The sequence below is a fragment of the Drosophila teissieri genome, chromosome X (genome assembly GCF_016746235.2).
Source record: "Drosophila teissieri strain GT53w chromosome X, Prin_Dtei_1.1, whole genome shotgun sequence".
Classification (NCBI taxonomy): domain Eukaryota; kingdom Metazoa; phylum Arthropoda; class Insecta; order Diptera; family Drosophilidae; genus Drosophila; species Drosophila teissieri.
In genome coordinates, this window is record NC_053034.1 from 20,343,845 (window position 1) to 20,367,364 (window position 23,520).

The 23,520-nt window shown below is 45.9% G+C and overlaps 2 protein-coding genes across 2 annotated transcripts; both read right to left on the bottom strand.

The window, feature by feature from the left end:
* Positions 1-9,139: 9,139 nt before the first annotated feature.
* Positions 9,140-10,066, bottom strand: LOC122624476 (serine protease SP24D-like). The gene has a single exon (XM_043804028.1). It carries the CDS (start codon positions 10,048-10,050, stop codon positions 9,271-9,273), a length of 780 nt encoding a protein of 259 aa, XP_043659963.1. The 5' UTR covers positions 10,051-10,066; the 3' UTR covers positions 9,140-9,270.
* Positions 10,067-11,324: 1,258 nt separating this feature from the next.
* On the bottom strand, positions 11,325-12,225 carry LOC122624387 (serine protease SP24D-like). Its single transcript, XM_043803898.1, has one exon. It carries the CDS (start codon positions 12,201-12,203, stop codon positions 11,421-11,423), a length of 783 nt encoding a protein of 260 aa, XP_043659833.1. The 5' UTR covers positions 12,204-12,225; the 3' UTR covers positions 11,325-11,420.
* Between the last annotated feature and the right edge of the window lie 11,295 nt (positions 12,226-23,520).

Sequence of the window (23,520 nt, forward strand, 5' to 3'; positions counted from 1 at the left end):
CCCACAGCTGCGACCGCTTCCTGCGGCAAAAGTAGCACCAACCGACGACACTTCCCAATATACACAGATGTATGTACTTACACATGTCTGTCGCCCCCGCTTGTTCTGCCTTCTGCCTGTGTTTTTTTTTTTTTTTTTTTATCATGTTTATTGTTGTGGGTAGATATTAGTATGTACAAGTTGTAATGGTGTGGGGGGGTTGGAGGGTGCTGTGTGTAGGGGGGGGAGGGGGGGGGTTGTAAGGTGTTGTGAGGTGCGAGAAATCCTGGAGTCCCTGCGGTACTACCGCGAGGCTATGCTTCGCAGGGCCAGGATGCGCTCACTTATCCCTAGCTAGGATCCTGTTGACTCCGAGCGGCTCTCTCTCTTTCCGCTGCCCGCAGCCTCTTCATCGCCACTGCAGCGAAGTTGCTCATCTGATCCCAGAACGTCTGATCCGAGATCATGCGCTCCCCTAGGGTAGAAGGGTCCGTTACGTCCTCCATGAAGCCTTCCCTGTCACGGTCGAATCGCTGGCAATTAAAAATGATGTGCTCAGCCGTCTCGTCGACGCCGCATTCTGAGCAGTGGCTGTCATCGTCGTGGCCAAACCTGGCCAGGTAGCTCCTGAAGCATCCATGCCCGCTGAGCATTTGGGTGAGCCAAAAGTTCACCTCGCCATGCTGTCTTCGCGTCCATGCGACCACATCCGGGATGATCCTAAAGGTCCATCTTCCCTTCGTCGACTGCTGCCACCGTCTTTGCCACCTTTCCAAGCTGTTGGTTCTGGCGTTGGCTTTTATGGCTCGCTTCTGGGCCGAGCTGCACTGTCCCACAATCTTCTTCACCTCGTGGTGTATCTCCTTCGCCTCCAAGGCCAGCAGGTCTATGGGCAGAGTTCCCGCTATGACTTGGGCTGCGTCGTCTGAGATTGTCCGAAAGCCGGAGCACACCCTTAGGGCGCACAGCCTGTGCGTCGATTCCAGGCCCCTTATGTAGGACCTCTTCTCCGCCGCTTCCGCCCATATTGGGGCTGCGTACAGGGCTGTTGCCCTGCAGACGGACTGTAGGAGTATTCTGCGCCCCTGTCTTGGGCCCCTGCAGTTGAGCATTATTCGCGCTAGAGCCCTAGCGACTCTCGACGCCTTCCTGTTCGCTTCCGCCAGATGCTCCTTGAACGTTAGCCTAGTGTCTAACAAGACCCCTAGGTATCGAATCGCTCGCGCCGACGTGACCGTGGTGTCTCCGACTCGGATGGTGGCTGTCTCTACCTGCTTGCGGCTAGATATAAGCACTGCCTCCGTTTTGTGGTGAGCAATGTCCAGGCCGACCGCTTGGAGCCACTCCACTATGATGCCGATTGCTGCATTCGCGAGGCTCTCGGCTTCATTCACGGTTTTTGCCACGATTACCACGGCAATATCGTCAGCGAAACCAATTACTTTGGTTCTCCCTGGTAGTGGCAGCCGTAGCACACCATCGTACATTGCGTTCCACAGCAGCGGCCCGAGAACCGAACCTTGGGGGACCCCGCAGGTCACCCTGTGCTCAAGTGTGCCTCCTTCTGTTTCGTACAGTAGCACTCTGTCGCTGAAGTAGGCCTTGACTATGCCCACCAGAGCGTCCGGTACCCCTAGGTGCTGTAATGCCCTTATGGTGACGCCCCATCTCGCTGTGTTGAACGCATTTTTTATATCCAGTGTTACCACCAAGCAGTACTCCTTGCTGCCACCGTGCCATCTTGTGCCTTCAATTGCCTTCGAGGCGATCTCCTTGACCGTTGCTATGGCGTCCACTGTCGATCTCGCTTTCCTGAAGCCGAACTGCATTTCTGAGAGGTCCCCTGCAGCGGAGATGGCCTCGTGCAGTCTGAGGCTGATACAGCGTTCGAAAGCCTTGCCGATGTGGTCGATCAGGCATATCGGTCTGTATGAGGATGGGTCCTCGGGCGGCTTGTTGGGCTTGGGGAGCAGTACCAGCTTCTGTCTCTTCCAGCGCTCTGGAAAGAAGCCTTCCGTGAGACACTGGTTGAAGACGGCTGCGAATGCTTCCGGGTGCTCGTACATTCCAAGCTTGACGGCGATATCTGGGATACCGTCCGGCCCTGGCGCCTTCCCCGAAGGCATATCCTTTGCGACCTCGCGTATTTCCTCCGGTCGGAGCGCTATCTGCGACAAGTCGCCTGGAACCGCGTGAGGAGGTTGCGGATCCGAGGGCACCATTGGAAACAGGTGTTCCACGATCGCTGTCATCGTGGCCGCGTCGCCTGCTTTTAGAGGTTTCGCCTGGCTTAGCTTTTTAACCACTATTTTATATGCTGAGCCCCAAGGGTCCTGCTCGGCTGAGTCACACAGCTCCAAGAAGCATCTCTTCTTCGACTGCTTGATGAGTCTCTTTAAGGCCCTTCGATTGTCGGCGTATTCTTGCCTCAGAGTCTCGTTGTTGGGATGGCCGTGCTCCCTTTGCTGCCGCCGTCTTGCCCGAAGGCAGGTTCTGCGAGCCTCTGCGATCTCGTCGGTCCACCAATAGACTGGTTCCCGGTGGCGGTGGTGGCTCCTTGACACCCTCATGCTTGCCGTGCATGCCCTCTCGACTGCTCTAGTCAGGCTGATTGCGCTTGCCGCTGCGTTCTCACCGATGTCGGGGCTCCCAAATTCCCTCAGGAACGCGTCCCGCTGGAGCGTCTTTGGGTTGAAGTGCCTCTTCGCTGATGGGGCTGTAGAAGATCCTCTGCTGGTGATGTCGCAGATGATCGCCTTGTGGTCACTTGCCGTATAGGCATCGCTGATGGACCATTGTGCGCGCTGGAAAAGCGAGCCACTGCAGTAGGTCAGGTCTACTACCGATCCTGCTCCAGCTCGGCTGAAGGTGTGCTCCGTCCCCGTGTTTAGAAGAGCTACGTCCATAGACGCGAAGGCTTCCTGAAGGGTACGCCCTCTTGCGTTCGTGTGGACTGAGCCCCACTCCTCTGCCCAGGCGTTGAAGTCCCCAGCGATAACCACGTTTCGCTCTCCTCTTGCGTCGTTAGCCAGCTCATCAATAACTGCCGAAAATTCCGGAAGGGAAAGGCGTGGCGGTAGATAACAGCTGTACAGGCACAGGTCGCCAACCAGCCCCCTTACATAGAATGAGCCAATGCGCAGGTTTCTTGGCCGGCTTGTCCCGTTGATTAGGATCGCGGCGCTTCCTGTACCATCCAATATGTAGTCAGACCCGGGGGTCTTTCTATACGGCTCGCTTATTAGCGCTACGTCGGCTTGGACTTCGCGCATGGTTTGGCTCAGCAGATGGTGCGCCGCTTCGCAGTGATTTAAGTTGATCTGGACGATCTTCATTTCCTCGGAGGCTTGGTACTCAAAGGACATCTCCTGCTACCCGCAATATGCCTAGCGTCGGCTCTCTTGGCACTGGTGCATAGGAAGCACTTGGCCTCTTGAGTGCAGCTAGCAATCTTGTGCCCGGTTTGTCCGCATTTAAGACAGCAGTCGCTGCGGTTTGCAGTGCTCTTGCAACGCGCTGCAATATGGCCGAGCTCAAGGCACTTGAAGCACCTGGGTCTGGAGTCGCTCTCCTTGACTCTACAGACTGTCCACCCCACCTTCAGCTTACCCTTGGCAAGGACCGCCTGTGCCTCGCTGCACGGCAGGCCCACTACTGCCGTTTGGGTGTCCCTGAAGGAAGGTCGGAGGCTTTTCAGCTTAATCGAGCTTGCGTCAACTTGGAACTGGTCCACCAGCGCCTTTGACAGGTCCTCTTTGGCGACTAATGGGTCCAAGTCGCAGATCGAGAGGAATTGCAACCTCGAGTCTTGCGTCAGAGCTCGCACAGATGCGACTCCATCCAGCACCGCCTCCAGATCGCTCTTCATTAGCGATGCGCTCTTCTCACCATCCCTGCTTAGCTCGAGCAGGAGGTTACCACTAGCTGTGCAGCGAACCTTGTGCACGTTCCTTCCCAACTCCTGCAGTTGTCCGTCGCTTCGCCTGGTGACCAAAGCCAAGACCTCGCTGTAGGTTTTTCCCTTCGCTTCGACTATGACAGCGTCGGGTCTCCGCGCTAGGCGTGCCTTCTTCCTAGACTCCGCCTTCGTCCACGTGTCCGGCTTCCCACGGCTTGGGACTCCCGCTGGCTGAGCCGGGATTTGCTCCGCTGCTTTCGCCTGCTGTCTTGGGGGGCTCGCTCTCTTATCCACCGGCTTCTTTCCCTTTGCCGTTTGGTCCGTTTGCACGAAACTGTCCCGTTTTCGCCTGGGGGTGGTCTGCTGCGACTTTTGCTCGGTCTTCCTTCGTTTGTCCCCACACTTGGGGCACCCTGGGAGGGCGTGGCGCTGTTCGGCCTCCATGTCCAGCCCCCGGCTGGCGTCTTCTTGGAGGGCCTTCATCCTGGCGAACATCGCCTTCATCTGCACGTTTATGTGCCTCACCTGCTTCACGTTGGTCAGGTTTATTAGCTGATCCAGAACCCGTCCGATTTCCGATAGCTTGTCGGCGCAGCTAATTTGCCCATCCGCCTTCGTCCTCTTTGGAGGTGTACTGCGGCTCGAGCCGGAGGGGCTGCTCGGGGTCCTTGCCCGCTTCGGCGTGTCCTGTCCATCTCCCATCTCGGCCAGGACTGACCCACCAGTCTGTGGTGGCCCAGGTGATCTTGGTAGGATCGGCGAACGCAGGATCTTTTTACTGCTTTGAAACGCTCCCGCGTTGTCCATTTCGCTGTAATGATTGCTTGTTGCGATCACTGTCGAGGCGGCCAAGCTTGCCACCACCTCGCCAGGTTGGTTTAGAACGTGGTTTGGGGCCTCCAGAATCCGTGCCCCTGCCGTGGGATTAACCACGGGTGGATTTCCAACTAAGTGGCTGCCACCTGGAGTAGTAATGTTATTTACCGACATTCCTCACTTGGGTGCATTTTATCCCTACTGCCAGGTTTATGTTGCAGATTTATCCCTTCTGCCAGGGTTGGGTTTACTGCCGGCCACTATGGCGCAGACGCAGACCACGTAGCCGCCCACTCTGGGTCAGACGCTCCGTGGATTTTTGGTGAGAGGGGTGTGAAGGGGAAAGGGTTTTATTCGGTGGGAGTTATACCGCTCCTGCTCGGTCGCCAGAGCCCCGTCTTACGGTGTACCGCGTTAGCGGCGGGGTTGGCTGTTGGTCCGCTCCTTGACCTTTGACACCTCTTATTCCTAGCCCCATCTTATTGGTGCTATTTTCGCAAGGATTCCATGCGTTGCTGGCAAGGATTCTCGTCAGCAGCCCAGGAAAGTATGCTACGTTTAGAGACGAGATCGTTTGGCTAGTTATGTAGCAATTTGCTTCTGATCAGTAGCATTTCCCTAGAAGCGCCACCTGTGTTTGGGGTCGCCTTCGGCTGTGCAGCGCTGCCAGACCGGTAGCCTGAGCCGTATTCCAACACTGGTTTAGCAGCTGAGAGTGAGATCAGCTGGTGTGACAGTGCATCTCTAATTGCACACATGGAAAAGCGGACGGAAGAGAAAAACCGGAAGAGAAAGCTTCGAATTTTCTCACCCTGACCTGTCCCATGGGCCTGGAGATTGGGTCCTGCTGGCAGTCCATGGACCTCTGGAGAGCAGTCTTCCGCATGTAAGTGACCGGGGCCGTGACGCCAATGCACGCTGTCACCCATTGGTGCGTCCACGCTGGCTCAACGCGGAAATTTTGGGGTTTTTCCGGGAGCGCTACCGCGACGCGTCCGTCATCAAACACTTCACACCACACCGCCTTCTGCCTGTGTGTGTGTGTGTGTGTGGGTGGGTGGACTTATTTATGTGTGCGTTCCAGAGAGTTATTTCCATTATTTTTGTTTAACCATTATTGTAGGAGCCAATGTGACGAATGAACCGAAATTATAATTCAGAGCGGCGCACCTACAAGCCTGTGCTTTGAGCCTGAATGATTGATTTAATTAACCGCGGTACTCTATCTCGTACTATGCATTTAGTTTTTAGCAAAGATTTGGTTTTAAGCAACAACTCCATATTTTTACTTTGAGCTTTGACTTTACCCCCAACGAGCATGTGGCGTATACGTAATTTGCCAGCAATGCTACCATTAGTATTGATGTTACACATTGGTAGAACATAAATATTGCGCAATAAGCCAATTAGTGGCGTGCACACACCGTGTCACTTAGTTGGCTCCTTGAAAAAGCATGGAGTAAAAAATATCTCTTATCGCACAACTCCTTTCTCCTTTCTGCTTTCTCCTGCCGAAACCAATTTTCGGAATTGCTGTTGCGTGCAATTCATTTAAATAAAAACACATACACACATACATATATGCTCAGATATGTGCGCAAACATGGCTATATGCTGCTGGCCCACACTCGTTTGTCTATGTGGACGTAGAAGTTTATATCGTTGATACACTTGGACGCATTCTTATGCCAAACACAAACACAAACACCAACACACACGGCTCGGCCCCTTCATCGCATCATACCAGTATTTAAAGTCGAGCCAGCCTTTTCATTTAAAATTCCAATGTGCCTGCACTACTAGTCGCATCGACAATATAATTGAGTCCCTCCGTTTCATCGATGCCGAATGATGACACATCGCAAAACGTGTCCGCCAGCAGAGTGAGGCGTGAAGGAGTTTCCCAGATCGAAGTTCCAGTGCTCCACTCGTCCACTCTTGTTTACAATTTCCGCTTCGAACAGAAAAATAATGATCGATATGGTTGTATTTTTGTGGAATTTAATAACTCTTGACTCTTGGCCGCCAATATTCAAATTGCGAGTGCCCCTGCAGGTGGCATAGGAATGAGTTGATAGATGGCCCACAATATGATGGTCACTCACTTGATTCAGAGTAATAAAGCCATTTTCCGCCACAAGTGCCATACGTAATACTCATTAAAATTACCTTAATTGGGAGTCAAATAGGCGGATTGCTTGCAAGCAAATAGATATGAGGTCCCCGTATTTACGGACTCAAATATTTCCACTTCATTTCCACTGTGGCTGTGGCTTTTCAGTCAGCGATTTCAGCGATAATTTAAGGGGGGAAATTATGAAGAGCGACACGCGACAAGGTTCATGGGAAATTCCGTCCTTTATCGCCACAAACTGCTGCGCTGCAGTCATCTTCTTCGGCAGACTGCGTCAAAAAAGAATTACACTCGGTCCTCGGTGCTCGCTGCTCGGTCCTTTTATTTTACGATTATTTTCTATTTTAATTATTTACATAAAAATGCTGCTAGCAATGATTGATGGCATTGACATAGGGCCGCAGGGAGGGGAGGGCTCCTCGCAGGACTCCTGCGGACCCGCAACCGAAGCCAAATAAAGATGCCGATGATGACTGCGATGCGATGCCATGCGATGCGATGATGACAACACACACTCGTTGGCAAATATAACGCATACGTACTGTGTGACTGCATGTGCGAGCGACCGAGCGACCGAGCATGTATAAATTGTAAATCAATAAATAAACGAGAAAACAAGAATCGAACGGGGCTCACGCAAAAATCGTAAATAAATAAAGCGCGCAAAGTGACGCACAGCACACTGCGCGAAAAGTGCACCAGCAAGGGTTAAGGCAGAGGGTTAAGGGCAGCCATACACATACATATGTACATATAGTATGGTGGGGGGGGGGGAGATGGAAGCGGGGCTAACGCTGAACTGGCATATTGTTATTGCTATTGTTCCTGTGCAGCGGCCCATTGTTTATTTGATTTTGTATTTGGTGTGTCGCGCGGAGCGCAGCGATAAAAATGCTGCTAAAGTATAAATTATGCCAATATAAGTTGGTAAATGCGCGAGATCGCAGCAACAACATGGGGCACGAGTGAGAAAAAGTGGCACCAAAGTTAAGCTAGGGCGGCATCTAGAAATTGGTATTAAAAGCAGTTGCTTATGATTTCAACAAATAGGAAAAAATAGGAATTGACATACAATCCAAGCAAACGAAACGCTAACCATGTGTAAGCTTTTATGATCGTGGACTTTGGAACCATGGCTTGGAAAATTAATTAAATCTAAGGAGGATAAAATTAAACCTAAAAAGTAAGTAACACAATTACCAAACAATTCATGAGATATATTCTTTGAGTTCATACCACTTTCACCCGTTTTTCAGTTAAGTTCCAGCCCAGTTAGACAGTACTATTAATATTTTGTAGCAACCCTCGTTGAAAACAATGGCCAGGAGACAATGTAGCCAAAGCGATAAAGGCCATATTCCCAATACACACACACGTACAACTCCGTATCGGTATGTGTTTTTTCGGGCGGGTATTGGTGGCCATTCGGGTCACGCTCAAAAAATGCGCATAATTGGCAAATTTAGAGTAAAATTGCTTGACAAATATGCAAAAAATGTGTAACCCACTGAAGGGGCGCCAGCTCAGAGAAGCCAACACTTTAAAGGCGAAGTGAATTATACAAAACATATGCAAGTCTACGAGCATGCACTAAGAATCCTTTAAGGATCTCAACCATGGGTATTATATGAGTAATAATATAGGCAACTGCAGTAGATAGAAATTTAAAAACCGAAATAAGAAACCAACTGACTAACTTGCGCTGCTTCTATGTCTCTGGAGTCTGTATGCTTAATCCCAACTAGCTTTTGTAGTTCCTGAGATCTCAGGGTTCATACGGACGGACAGACGGACATGGACAGATCGACTCGGCTATTGATCCTGATCAAGAATATATACTTTATATGGTCGGAAACGCTTCCTTCTGCCTGTTACATACTTTTCAACGAATCTACTATACCCTTTTACTCTACGAATAACGGGTATAAATATATATAAATGTATATAAAGCAATTAATATCACCCTCGTCCGGAGCATGTCGACGAACCGGTTCGCAAACTGGAACCTCATCATCCGTTGAGGTTCGAACCCCGAACCGAACCGAACCAAAGCTGATATGATATGGATTCACAGCCCTGGTATTCGTCGTGATCAATCGAACCTAAACATTAATTTATTGTCTAGATCAAAACACCTAAACCCGTGATTTCCCGAGCTGTTGCTTATCTCTCAGGTGCAAACAAAACGCCAATCTTTTTAATTTTCAGAGATAGTGAGCATAGAGCATTTCATTTACGGAAAGTGTAGCATAAAAATGTTTTACTCTTCTGCAGTAGCAAGTAAATCATATACCAAATAAAACTCACACCTATTAAGTTTCTGCTTTTTCATAATTAACAATATTATAAATAAAGTATTTTTATTTATAAAGTTTTAAATAAAAAAAAATATCCTTTTATGTGCTAAGTTTGATTAACAAAAGCATTTGCTTGTTTCAAATTCTTAGACATCAGAGTGCTTTTTGATCCAGTCCTTGAAGTAGAAGACCCTGGCATATCCGTCCGGATAGCTGGACCCACACCCGTCCACGACGAATCCGGCCACGCCCACCAGTTGGTTGTTGTACACGGCCGGACCACCGGAGTCGCCGTTGCAAGCACCATTGTCCACCATGTGAAGCAGGCACAGCTCGCCCTCGAATCCAAAACCGATCAGCTCGTCGCACTGCTCCGTGGTTATCGACTTCAGGGTGTTGTACTGCAGATAGCGCGGCAGATCTCCCTGGTGCTTGATCCTTCCCCAGCCGGAAATGACGACGTCCACATCCGCTGGCGTGTCCGCAGTGGGTAGATCGATGGGCTGAATGCTCGTGGAGAGGATCAGGGGGGTCTCTAGTCGCAGCAGGGCCACGTCGTTCAAGAAGTTGCCGTACTCCTCGTGGACAATCACCTCGGCCACCTGGATGAGGACTCCTCCGCTGAATCGGTCGTTGGAGCCCGCTCGAATGGTGAAACGCTCAGCTGCGATCGGCGTAATCACATGATTCTCGTCCTCGTTGGACACACAATGGGAGGCGGTTAAGATGTAGTTCCTGGACAGAATCGAACCCCCACAGCTGTGGGAACCGCCATTTCTGAGGGACACCTGGTGGGGAAACTGATTTTTCACCGCATCCTCACCGCCCACCACGCGGCCGTTCAGTTTACCAGGGGCCGACTGTACGGGCAGTGCCAGGAATAGCAGAAAGCTGCAGAGCAAAATCGTGACTTTACCGATTGTCATTTTTTCAAATGGGCAATGCCCAACTTGGCGAAGCCCCTTTTATGTGATCACCCGGTGATCTAGCCTTCTGATTTGCAGCAGGCACTATCTTATCCGTATCTTATCGCGCGAGATTTATTTTATCGGTGCTTTAATGTGCATAAATCTAATCGGAGAGTCGTGGCGATTGATTATGTCACTGCTAATTGTTTTACGGCTTATGGGCTTATCTTGTGGTCAAATCGCAGTTTGGATTTGGGCTTTGCCCAGTTTTGAAAATAACCCATTATCCAAATATTGAGGGCAACTTTCCGTTCTTTGACAATGATAATGATTGTATCATTAGTTGGCGATGATCCAGTTGGTTATCGGGAAAAGGTCTTTTAATATCTTTCCCCAGCCTTTTCGGTTATTTTTTACTACTGTAAGGTTTTAAATATTAAGAATTTATAGATCGAGTATATGCATAGATATTTTTGTTAATTTTTTCGTATTGTTTGGTCCCCACCAATGTAATATGAGTATGAATATTACGATGTAATCGCCAGTTCGACCTATTTAGAATGGTTTGGTTAGCCAATAATCACAAAACAAGCATTCAATATTTACTACAATATTTTTATGTACTTCATTTATGCTATGAGGTTTCACGATTTTTAATCAAAACCAAAAGAACTTTTTCTTCTACGTGTTGTATAGTTTTCAAACTACTTTACTAACAACGGGTATACAAAAAATAGCAAAAGGCGTCAACAGTAATGGAAAGGGTTATTTTTGAATCGGTGCCAATGTAACCGTGTAATGTAACCAATTAAAGACGTGTTTGATTTGCCATCAAAATTGTACGGAATTCCCCAAGTTACGATTTACCTTCCTGCGGACTGTTTCTGAATTCATAGTCAATTTCCGTATCCTAGAGAATTCATGAAAAGTGACTTATCCTTTTTATGAATTAAAGAGCGCATAAAGTACATCGCATAAGCATATATAGTATCTGTCTAAAAAAATCCGCTTAGCTTTGTATTATTTTATAATATTTACCACATAAACGGCATTTTTGTAAACTAATCGTTTTAAGAATATCTCATCCAACCATTTAATTTTACCATTGCAAACATTTCATTCATATTACAGATTAAATAGTTTCTAATGAATGAACTGGTTAGAAAACTAATAGGTATGCAATGATTATATGTATTTATTAAATTGCAATATTAACCGCTTTTGTTCCCCTGTTATTACGATCATTACTAACAAATGCTGAGACTTATAGCTGCCATGAAAGACGAAAACTATTAAAAATTATAGTTTTATTCATAGTGAAATTTAACATTTTTATTATCGTCCAGCAGTTATTCAAATGAAGTTTCCGGAGTACAGCTATGACAGCATTATTTCACATCCGAGTTATTCCTGATCCAATCGTTGTGGTAGTGCACTCTGGCATATCCATCTGGGTAGCTGGTTCCGCAGGCAGACCACACGAACCCGGCCACGCCCACCAGCTGGTTGTTGTACACGGCCGGACCACCGGAGTCGCCATTGCACGCCCCATTGTCGGCCTCGTGGATCAGGCACAACTCGCTCTGGACTCCCCAGCCGATCAGGTCGTCGCACCTATCCAGGGAAATGGACTTCAGGGTGTTGTACTGCAGGTAGCGCGGCAGATCTCCCTGGTGCTTGATCCTTCCCCAGCCGGAAATGACGACGTCCACATCCGCAGGCGTGTCCGCAGTGGGAAGATCGATGGGCTGAATGCTCGTGGACAGGATCAGGGGGGTCTCTAGTCGCAGCAGGGCCACGTCGTTCAGGAAGTTGCCGTACTCCTCGTGGACAATCACCTCGGCCACCTGGATGAGGACTCCTCCGCTGAATCGGTCGTTGGAGCCGGCTCGAATGGTAAATCGCTCCGCAGCAATGGGAATGTGATTTCCAGTGGAGTCCTGGTTGGTTACACAATGGGCGGCGGTTAAGATGTAGTTCCTGGAGAGAATCGAGCCCCCACAGCTGTGGGAACCAGCATTTCTGAGGGACACCTGGTGGGGGAACTGATTTTTCACCGCATCCTCACCGCCCACCACTCGGCCGTTCAGGTTACCAGGTGCGGACTGTACGGGCAGTGCCAACAGCAGCAAACAGCTGCCGAGCAAAATCGCTGCCTCGACGGATCTCATTTTCCAAATGGGCAAAGCCCAACGGGGGTTTCCTCCTTATATAGATTGGCATTTAACTTAATTTATAACACTTGCACTATCTGTACTTAACCAGTATGTGTACTTCCAATCTAAGACCAAATGGTTTATGTTTAAGTCGAACGCAAAAGTGTCCCATTTTTAAACAACTTTTCGAGGATCGTTCTCGGTAAATACAATGTTTTGAGATTCCCTAGCAATATTCTTCCAAATGCCGGTGAAGCAGTCTCTGAGTAGTAAATAGACTTATTTCTGTGTCCATTCACATTTCAACCCCGCTGCTTGGGTTGCCGTTAAGCCTGTAATATCTTATCGATCTACTTTGGCCTTATGTGGGAAATCTAATCGAAATTGTCCACTATTACGGAGATTCGGCGAATGCCACTGGCAGATAAGCTTGACTTATCTTGATGGGGCAATCCATTCTGTAGTTTGACCTTGTCAACTTGTCGACTGGGAAGATGCATACTTTGCGGCATAGAAGTCTTTTGATGGCCAAATCCACAGGCAAAAACAAAGACCCTTGATAATTGTTACCCAAATGAATTGACAATTGATAATGAAACGTTTATTTAGGTTTCAGCAATGTGGGCATGACAGGGTTTTGCTGTTTGTGGCAGTTTGAGGGTGTCAATGAATTGAAACAAGAATCATTATATTTATTACTTCCAATTTTATATCTTTTACAGTTCTCGAAACCAAAAACGCTGCTTTCTATTAAATACTTGTCTACACATATTGTTTACCTTTTATTTTTACGAAATACGAGAAATTCTTGCCTATGAAAATCACTAAATCCAAGGCTGAATACCCCCGAAGAAGAATTCTACAGGCATGCCAAAGTGTCCTGAAGAATTGGCAGGGAATACAGAAAGGACACCTGAAGGACAATGGCTCAACCTGTGGCTTAGGAACAATAACAGTAACGGACTGTAAAACGATTCATGATAAATCTATTAGCACACCCAGGGTCACATTGTTCTCGGGCGTGCGAAAGAGAGGGCCTGTGGCCGGCAGAAAGAGACAGCAACATTCAGCACTGACGGCTGAAGACACAATTAGAGAACGAGCGGTGGGAAAGTGAGGCGACTCTCGTCACTTGCTTGTTCGTTCGGTTGCATTCGAATGTGGGTTTGTTTGTGCTCGTGGGCGACTGAGGCTGTGGTAACTTTTTAATTTAATCAAAACGAAGCGAACGCAAAGTGAGGGGAGCCTGCGAAAGGATAAACGCAGACAGAGCAAATGAAATGGACTATGCAGTGGTGCACTGAAAGAAAACAGAGCGCTGGTGCACTAACTGTAAGCCAAATAAATTACTTTATGTTAGAGTGTTTGGGAGACATCGGGAAACCACACCTTCCCCAGAAGATCAATTGATTCCTTGAACTTAGCTTTATATATTAAGACACCACTTTAGTTATCTAAATATAATATAAATATATAATATATAAAATATAATATTTGTAGAATGAATAAACCTTCACTAAGGCTCAATAGCTCTGGCCTAAAAGCTTGGGTGGATCCCGTTTGTATTCGGGCTTCCAAATGTACTACGCAATACTGATTTTTTTCGAGTGCACTGACAGCGAGACAGACGGAAGACGCGGCGACCGTCAGCGGAGTTGGCGTAAAGTTTATATCAAGGTTCGCACTTAATTATTGACAGTGGCAGGCCGGAAGCTTGAGGTATTCGCTCTTGATAAAGGGAATACCTAGTGGGGAGTGCGGATCCTTGCGCACGCACACTCGGAATACTGCTGCTTATGAAGCATTATTATGCGCATATAAATTTATATTTTATTTGGAAAATATATAAATATTTTCGGTCTACTGCATACTTATATTTCACTTTCTCTTATTTGTAGTTAATTCATTTGATGGGTAATTGATGTTTTTCGAAACATATCCTTTTTCCATCGAGTGTATTTCAGCTTCGGCTTGCGGAAATGAGTTTCTGTTTTCCCTCAGCATTTTCTTTTGCCCTTTTCCAGGTTTCCATGCCATTCCACGGCCTGCGGTCAGCGCAAGGGGGCGGGGCAAGGGGGCGGGATGAGGTCTAGACATTTAAATTATGCACGGCTTTCGTTCGACCTGTTAGAGAACTCAGCAGCAGTGGTTCGATCGACGGACTTTTAATTGCCAGCCCGTTTTAATTTTTAATATTAATAACCAAATAAATACTATATGGCGAATTTATTTTGTTAACTGCCATGGTAACGCGCGAAGTAAGAAAAGGAGTTTTAAGATATATGTATGTATGTATTCTCTAAGCATAGAAATAATGTTTCTTTCAGCAGTGCAGTTACAATACCTAGAATACGAGTACTTTTGATTAAATTTTTTAAAGTTATGCAAAAATGATTCGGGTGTGGAGCGCTGCCTGTGCGCTGCCATTTGCTTTTTTGGATTTATCTTTCATCTTTGGCAAAGTGTTTCACAACTATTTCACTGCACTTGAGAGTGCAATACTGGTGGCAGGGGGTGTGGCAAAAGGGCGCAAGGGCGAAAGGGGCAGTTGGATCGAAAGCGGCGCTGGAGTTGCGCTGAGTTGGGTAAAAATCTTTCGAACAACTCCCTTTACCGTTGGCGCTGTTATCGAATTAAACACATACAGACAGACAGACAGACAGACATACATACATATATTTGGAGGCAGCGCCACAGGGCGATCAATGTGCAAATTTATGGAGCGAAAGGCGGTACCAGTGGGGCATGCGGAAAGGGCGGTGAGGGGGGAGGGGTGCTGTTTGTTATAGGAAGGTAGGTTGGGCGGTACGGAGGCCAGGCAACAATTTTGGCAGCCGAGCACGTGAATTGAGTCCAAAATTTTGCGCACTTGTGCAATGATAGCGAACCACCGAAAGCCAAAACCAGCAGCATCAATCCTCGGAAAACCCCACCCCCGCCACCACCTCCTCCTGCCTTTCAGGACCCTCGAACTCCACACCGAGCGACTCCGAAAACCCGAAGCCAGGTAAACCATGTACTCCACCAATTGCATGTATGTATGTGTATCCCCGCAGCTTAAATATGCACATAGATGTGGGCCAAAAGGGGGCACTGTGGGGGTTCGTTGGCCATTTGGCGCTGCTGATAGCAAAAATATTAGTCATTGCCTTTAACTTCTTTGGCTTTTGATTAATGCAGCGGACATCTCTCAGAGACTTGGCTTAAACGAGGGCTAAGATGCCCTTAAGTAGCGTTACCGTGCAATCATTAAAGTGCTTCTTACAATTCGCCACATCAGTACAACAAAAATGTAATTTTGTATATTCTCATTTTACAGGTAAGTTTATACTTAACCAAATACATTAAATTTTAATTTCAATTTTGTAGACCTATCAGCTTGTTCTTACTTCAAATACACGAGAAATGGCATTAACTATGCTAAAATGTAACGTATGCGACATAAAGTCATAACGTAAGAAACTTTAGGTCAGGTAAACTATACGGATATATAAAAGACTCCGCATTGAAAGCCATCCAGGCAGATATAAAGCCACTAAAAGCTGGCAAACATGAAGAACCCCCTCGACCTGAAATACTTTTATCGTCTGCAAGTAACAAAACAGTCGCAATCGAATCAATTCCCGTAATATCCGAACATGACAACTCATTAGATCCATAATAGATAATTGAAGCATCATCATCGTCATCGGCATCGGCGTGGTGGCCATCATCTTCAGCCTGCAACGGGATCCCGTGGAGAATGGCCAAAAAGTTATTGAACTGTTGCCATTACGCTTCAATTGATTGTGGAGTGCCGCGGGGCGCGGGGTGGCGCGGGGGGACGCGGGGTGACTGACTGGCCAATTATGCCCCCGAAGGGGGGGTGGGGTATTCTCGAATGGGAATGGCCATGTCCGCTGCGAGAACTCCTCCTTATCGCCATTGCACATTGCTCATGTCCATGTCCACGTTAGCGACGCCTCGCGACTCGCGACATTTGCCAAAAAAGGAGGCGTATAGCCGCTCACATTCCCGCCAACCCAACCAACACCCCCAACCCCACCCCCACGTCCTTCAAGTCCACCAGCTTTTCCAGCATTTCGGGCACTGAAAAAACCGTTTTTCCTTTTAAAACTGCCTTTAAAAGAACAGCGATGTTGCAAGATAAACATAATTTCGTGGTGCTTCGAAACTAAAAGGATTACACGCAGAGGGCGTACTATAAGAATTATTTCCATCTTATAATAATACTTTATTGTATTAATTTTTTTCAAATATTCCGCAGACGAAGATATAATACCACTTGGTATAGACAATTTGTAGGCGAAACTGAAACAAGACAACCAATGCAGTGTTACCAACGCGCTATAGTTTTCATCGCAGTGTGCCCAAACTGCGATAACAGAGCATCAACCTCGCTCGAGACAGAGAGCAAAGAAGGAGGACGAGAGCTGCGAAGCATAAGGCGGGAAAAGGGGCGGAAAAGAAAGGAGAAATGGAGAAAGATGAAAGGGAGGAGTGGCCCAGTGCATCTGCCACGTGCAGCACTTGATTTAGTTGCCGCAAGGAGTCAACGACATGCGCCAAAGGACCATGCACCAGGCAATTCAAATTAGCATTGGCCTGGCCAGGGGTCACCCTGTGACCCCCCTTCACATCCTGAAGGACTCACTACCGTCTACCGCCTACCCACTACCCATCAGCCACCACCCACCACCCCTTATCCGCTGACAGCTCATTTCACTTTCTCACTACTGGCGCATGATTCCCGATTGGAGATTCGACTCCGTAATGAAAACATAAAAATCCTCGCACACACACATGTGTGTTTTGGTATGCAACCGAAATTAATTTCCATTTCGTACATATAATGGAATTTACATGTTGTCTGTCAGCCCAAAGGCTTGGCCAGCAGCTCTCTTCTCCGACTGATCCACTGCCTGAATATCCCTCGAAGGACTGCAATCCACTGCAGTTGGTTATTTCGATTTCGGGGCTATTTGTTTGATGGCCGCCTGTCAGTTGTGGTCTAATTTCCCAGTTTGAGATGTGGGAAAATGTGGAAAAATCGCTGCTACGGACTTTTCAAAGTGCAGGTGCTAATTTTTTTTTAGCAAAAATCAATAGCATGAATATATATAAAGTATTTAGAGCAATAATCTAGATACTATTTTGCATCTACTTTTAGCCTTGAGGTTAAGTAAACACTTTATAGTTCGTTAAGTAAAGACAATACAAGTTGGTACAATTATTTGTTAAATATTTACTGCAAAAGGTATATACAAAAAAGCGTATTAATTTAAGACACATTTTCCTAATTAAATCGATCAATAAAACCCCAATGTCGCCGTCGTAAAATTGTGCTTTAATCAATATTGGCAATTTAAAATTCTTATTTCTGGCCTTCTTTGTATTTCACAATTTTATTTGTGAAATTAATTAAGTCAATAAAAGGGAAATATGCAATTTATGGTGGCCATAAATTTCTACATACACACCAAGAGGGTGGTGAGACTGGGACGAAGAGTGTGGAAACTCGAACTCGGGCAGGATTCAAGCCATGTCTTGCACTTGGCCAATATGTCTGCACATAATTTATGCGCCATCTTTTAAATATGTTTGAAATTTTCTCAAAATTCAATGCGAAGTTTTGTGCAGTCAAAGGCGCGGGTACACATACATATATGCCATCACATACACTCACCAGTATATACACACATATTTATCTTCACTGGCGTGTGCATATGAAAATCATTAGATCCCGCAAAGAAAGCAATTTTATTTGACTTACTTGTTTATTTTATTCGAGTGTCAATTGAAAGCCTTACACTTAAGAGGAAGCATGGCAACTAATTTCTAGAGTCATCTGCTTTGGAAATTCTGCTTATTTATTTATTTGGTTCGTTTTATTGAATTTGAAAATCACACAATCAGGTGTCGTTTAATGCCAAATTATCGCTGTCTTCGTTTACCATTTTCAACACAACTAATGTATGCAAATAAGTATTTCCATGCAAACTCTAGTATGTTTCTTAGTCGCTTGTAAACGATATGACCCGCTTTTGTGCCATTTTCGTTGATATTTTTTGTCCTAAGCGTAGGACTACCACCCCGGGAGCCGCCTCCCTCCACTCGGGACTATCATTGCTATCATTCCTTACCACCCACTGCCTTCTGGCCGGGATGGTGCTGGGAAACTGGGACTTAACCAACCTTCCCTGATGCGTGCCATGCGGAAAACCAAATGACTGATGGCTGGTTAATTGTCTGGCCATGGCTTTTGTTCTTTTCCCCCCTGTGCACTTTTTTCTCGTGTGTTGTATTTTGTGCAGTGCTCCTGCTGCTGACGCTTGAAACATTAGACTTAGACGTGGCACAGATATAGTACGACTACAGCTACGACTACGGCTACGGCTACGAGTGCGAGAATGCGAATGCGAATGCTAGTGCAGAGCTGTAACTGCAGCTGAAGATGAAGCCGAACGTACAACAAACATCAAAGACAATGCACACATGCACCACCAGAAGAGGGAAGGGGGTCAACTCGATGCAAGCCCATGGCGCAGCACAAGACTTTGGTAACTGGGTTTGGCTAAAATAAAGAAGATGGGCAGGATGGCAGTATAAGCCCTCAACTCCGGCCCACAACCCACCACCCACGATGGCTGGTAAATTTCAGATCTGAAATTTCAGTTTCCCTAATTCCGGGTGTAGTATCAAACGATGATAATCTGTAAGCACCATTTGCACCTTTGGCTATCAGGATTTTTTGTCTGTGTCTGTTAAGAACCAGTTTATTGGCCATATTCCTGGGGAAAATCTTACAGGATACTGTCTCTTTTAGTTCAGCTACTACTCAGCTGTTTATTCATTAATAATTATTAAACACGTGCTAGAATAATGAAAATATTAAAGAAACTAACACAAATACGATAAAGAGCTTATCTGGTGCCAAGACAACGGGCCATCGAATATTTCTTTAGGAGCTTTTTCAGTTTTCCGGCTTGTAAATAAGGACGATAAATCCAATACAAATTGCGATATACCTAGAACAACAGGAGCATATGATCGATGAGGGCCCCACGTTGGGCGCCAAAAATAAATAATTGGGTCAAGATTTTATCATGCATTTGAGTTTAGTCTTTAGTTTAGTTTTTGGAGTAAACGGCTTATCGATTTGCATCGCTCCTTTGTTTTTAAGGATATTTGAAAGTTCGTCTCTGGACGCTGGACTCTGGATTAGCGCCTCCTCTGTGGGTTATTTGTACTTTTTGTTGGCCACGTTTCACTAGGATGTTCTAGCCGTTATTGTTGTTGTTTTGTTGTTGCGCTTTCATTTTGTTGGTCTTATGCGTGCTGAAGCGAGAAGGGGAGCGCCGAGGAAGAGAGATAGCCAGAGGAGTGAGTGAAAGAGTTTCGGGAAACAAATGGCAAGAAAACACCGCATGGCGATGATTGTGATGACGACGATGTTTTCATTGTTTTGTTACGCTCGCTTTTCATACAAAACTAGCCCCAGTCCTCTGCGTTTTTCCTCTTTTGGAGCCCTCGCGCAGCTGCCAGCTACAATATTTTACTGACTGTTTGCTGGCTTTTCTTTGCAATTTTGATGCTATTGCTGAACACAAAAAGGAGAAAACCAAAAGTGCGCCCCGACTCGAAAGTAAACGAAGTGTCTAACACTCTTAGAAGCTTGTGTTCTGCAAATATTTTAAGCAACCGTTTTAGTGGTATATTTCACAGATACATCGCCGCATATACACATCATCCTCTAAAAATGTGTTGTATATTTTCTTGACAAGTGAACAAATAATCGGTTTTTTTTAAGTGATTATCATTGTTTTATTCGTTAAGATACCCATTGACTTTTACAAATGCCTTTTATGATCATTTTTCTGTGAACTTTAAGCCCGGTATCAGATTTTGATTAAAGGATATTCCCGAATTTCTGGGTACCCCATTCGGAGCATTCAAAACAACCGAATGAAGCACAGAAGACGTGGAGATGGAGATTTGGAGAAGGATGGACCGGCAGAATAGAGAAGGGCGGCAAACAATGAGGGTGAGAGCTCTGCGAGGCTTTTTAAACCGAAGCAGGAACAGCAGGAGCAGCAGGAACAGCAGGAAGCTATGGGGATACTCCATATAGACCGAGGAGGTGGTGTACGAGGACGATGGGGCATGGAGCTGGCAATAACGATGACTGGGAATGATGCAGCGGCAGCGGCAGCGGCAGTGGCAACAACAATTTTTCAAGCACTTCCGAATGTTGCAATAGAAATCTGCATTTTTAAATTGTGTGTGTGCATACGTATGCGCATGGCGGCATGTGTGTGCCTGTGTTTGTGGTGAGTATGTGTTACTGTTGATTTCTTCCCTTCGTTGTTGTTTCCTAGCTGTTGTTGCGTTTTCTTAGGCTTCGAATTTGAAACCTCAACTTTGGAGTGCAGTGAAAAAAATTATGGTAGTCTTCCGACTTCAAATAATATTAGACTTATCACATAGGTTTATTTCATCAACCTTCGCATTTAAAATGTCTAATTGTAATTTAATTTTACGGTTTCGAAGATCATTTTTCTTACAAAAAAGAGAGAAGCCTTCTCAAGCGGAAAATAAAGTTAGGTTGCTTACTTTGGTATCCATAATAATTATTTCCTCACCTCAAATGCATTTATTATTATGCATTTTCTTATTACATGCTATATTTTTGTGTGTATGATGCCCGGTCCAGTGCTATCTACCGGGCATTTGTATAGATCCTGCCCTTGTACTCGGGGCTAAACAGTTTAATTTTCAAAAAAAATTGTTTATTAATAATGTAAATATGCTGACACAGAACCTACATTTATTCTAAATAAAACTATTCTTATTAAATTTAAATTTTTGGAAAGTAAACTAAACACAAATAATCTTTCCAAAGAAAATTCCCTAAGTGATTATTAACTTAATCAAAGAACACAAAATAAGTATATTGTATCAAATGTCCATTCACTATTTCAAAAAAGACGGTTTTTTTGGGCCAATATTAGAAGCAGAGGTAATATCCTTGTAGTGGCGGCATCTATGGAAGTTTCTGGCTTGCAGCATTAAAAACGGAATTTGGGCAACAAAATTGGTGCAATCTCCCATCGTGCCACGGGGTCATGCAACTGTGTGTGTGCCCGTACTTAAGTATTGTGTTTGTTTGCGTGTGTATCAGCGTCCCAGTTCTTGCAGCGTTTGATGTGCCTGCTGTTGTTGTAACTTTCGGTGCTGGTATGCTGCACCATGTTGTTTGTAACGTCCTCATGGTCCGCACATGACCCCTGCCCCTGCCCCAACCCCCTGCCCCGACACCCTGCCACGCCCCCATCTTAAGTAAATTTGGGGAAAATTGTTGGTACAACATGTCAGAGAGTTGCAATTTTTGTTAATGATCTGCTTTGCGTGGTGTGGATGTAAGAGTATAATCGAAAATATTATTAGCTACAATAGAACTGGGAAACTACAAAGCAGCATAGAACATTCAACTGCTAATCAGAGAACTAAATGCCTAAAATTTCTACAAATTATAAGTTAGAAATAGAATGTCCAGCTGCTCCTGCTCTATTTGATTGGCAGTCTTACCAAACTTTTTCAACTGCCCTTGGAAAATTCATTTAGCCTGATTTCTCAGGTCTACGAGTAGATTTCACTTGATGCGACTTCAGCAGAGCTATCGCATTCAGAATCCTTTGGGAGCCATCCCTAAACTATCATCCTCGCTGTCGCAGATAAGCCAACTGTGAGGATTTGTTACTTCAGCTCTTATTTCGTCCTTTTTTATTTTCTGCATTTTTTTATTGTGGGGGGAGTGTGTCGTATAGCCGTGCGTTTTGGTGGTTAGCATTTGATTGTGATATGCACACAAAAGCGGATTATTTTTGACTCTTTAGCAGCATCATTTATGACATGCAACAATAAAAGCGGACCCGGAAAATGGGTGGAAAGTGGAAAATGGAGAATGGAGAGCAGAGAGTGGCGAATGGTGGAGTGCAGCAAATGCAATTTCGGTTAGTGGCCACAATTTTGTTTAGAATTTTTGGCCCAGCCATTTTGTATTGTCTCGCTCCCATGCATTGTAGTTACATTATGCTTACATATTTGTGCAACTCCTCCCGAATATACAAAAACCAAAAAAAAAACAAAAAAAAAAAGGAACATTTAACAAAAAGCCCCAATTGCGGAATTGCAACCGCAAAAAGCTGCTTAAGTTATTTGTTATTGTTATCAATAATATATACAACTAACTATCCAACGATATAGCTCGTTTGGCTGTGCCCACGTTCATTACAGCACATTTGGGTTGAATAAATTTAATTGTTTTTCCATCATAAATTATCGTGGTTCGCATATCCGTTGATAAAAATGGAATTGCATTCTAATTGCAAAGCGAAATCAAATTTCGTGCCATAATTAATTGGCAAATGTGCGTAAATTGTTTGGGGGCTTAGGGACTTCTCGCCATTGATCGGGTTGTTTTCCATATGACTTTCGAACACCGAAGGACAAATGAAAATTTAGCTTATTAAAATGTGAAAAATGTTGCACTGCCATGGACGAAACGTGTGTCAATTACAAAGTTTACAGCTTGAAATACATCAGCTTGATAACACTGAGCGTAATTAGGTGATGTTTGGTTTACTTGCAATCAACTCATCACAAAAACGGAGAGTTAATCGTATGCTTATATCGTGGATGAACAGTGGCTGTACTTGCTATAAATCCTTCACAGCTTAAGTTTAAGTAGAGGACCAAAGCCAAGGTGTGAACGAGCCGGATATGGAAGCTGAATATATAAAGTCGGCAATGGTGGGTGGGTGGTCCGAGCAAAGGGGCAAGTGGGAGACAGAAAGTAGACACAGATCCAACAGGCGACGTCGGCACTTTTGGTCCACTTGCCCGGCAATTGGACCATTTCGTTGAGCGCTTCACGGCGCTCAAGTTGCCTTGGGTTTGGGATTGAGACTGAGAATGGGAACGAGAATGGGAACGAGAATGGGAATGGGAATGGGAATGAGAATGGGATTGGGAGGAGATCCCAGCTGTGCTGCCAGTCGACTGCCAACGACATTTAGCCCACTTTTTACGCAGCAGCGGGCACCACAGGAACCGGAGTACGGAATGGAACCTCCACCCCCCAACCACCAACCCCCAACCCCAGAAGGTGCCCCGTGTGACCCCTTCTTATGCACCCCTGCCTCCTCTACACCAAGAACAAAATGTGGAAGGAGCCGAAAAATTTACTTTACTTTACCCATATTTACATGAAAAGCTTGTGGTGCTGTGGAGTGTAATGGTTTTCATATACCTTTAAAGCAGGTGTTAGCCA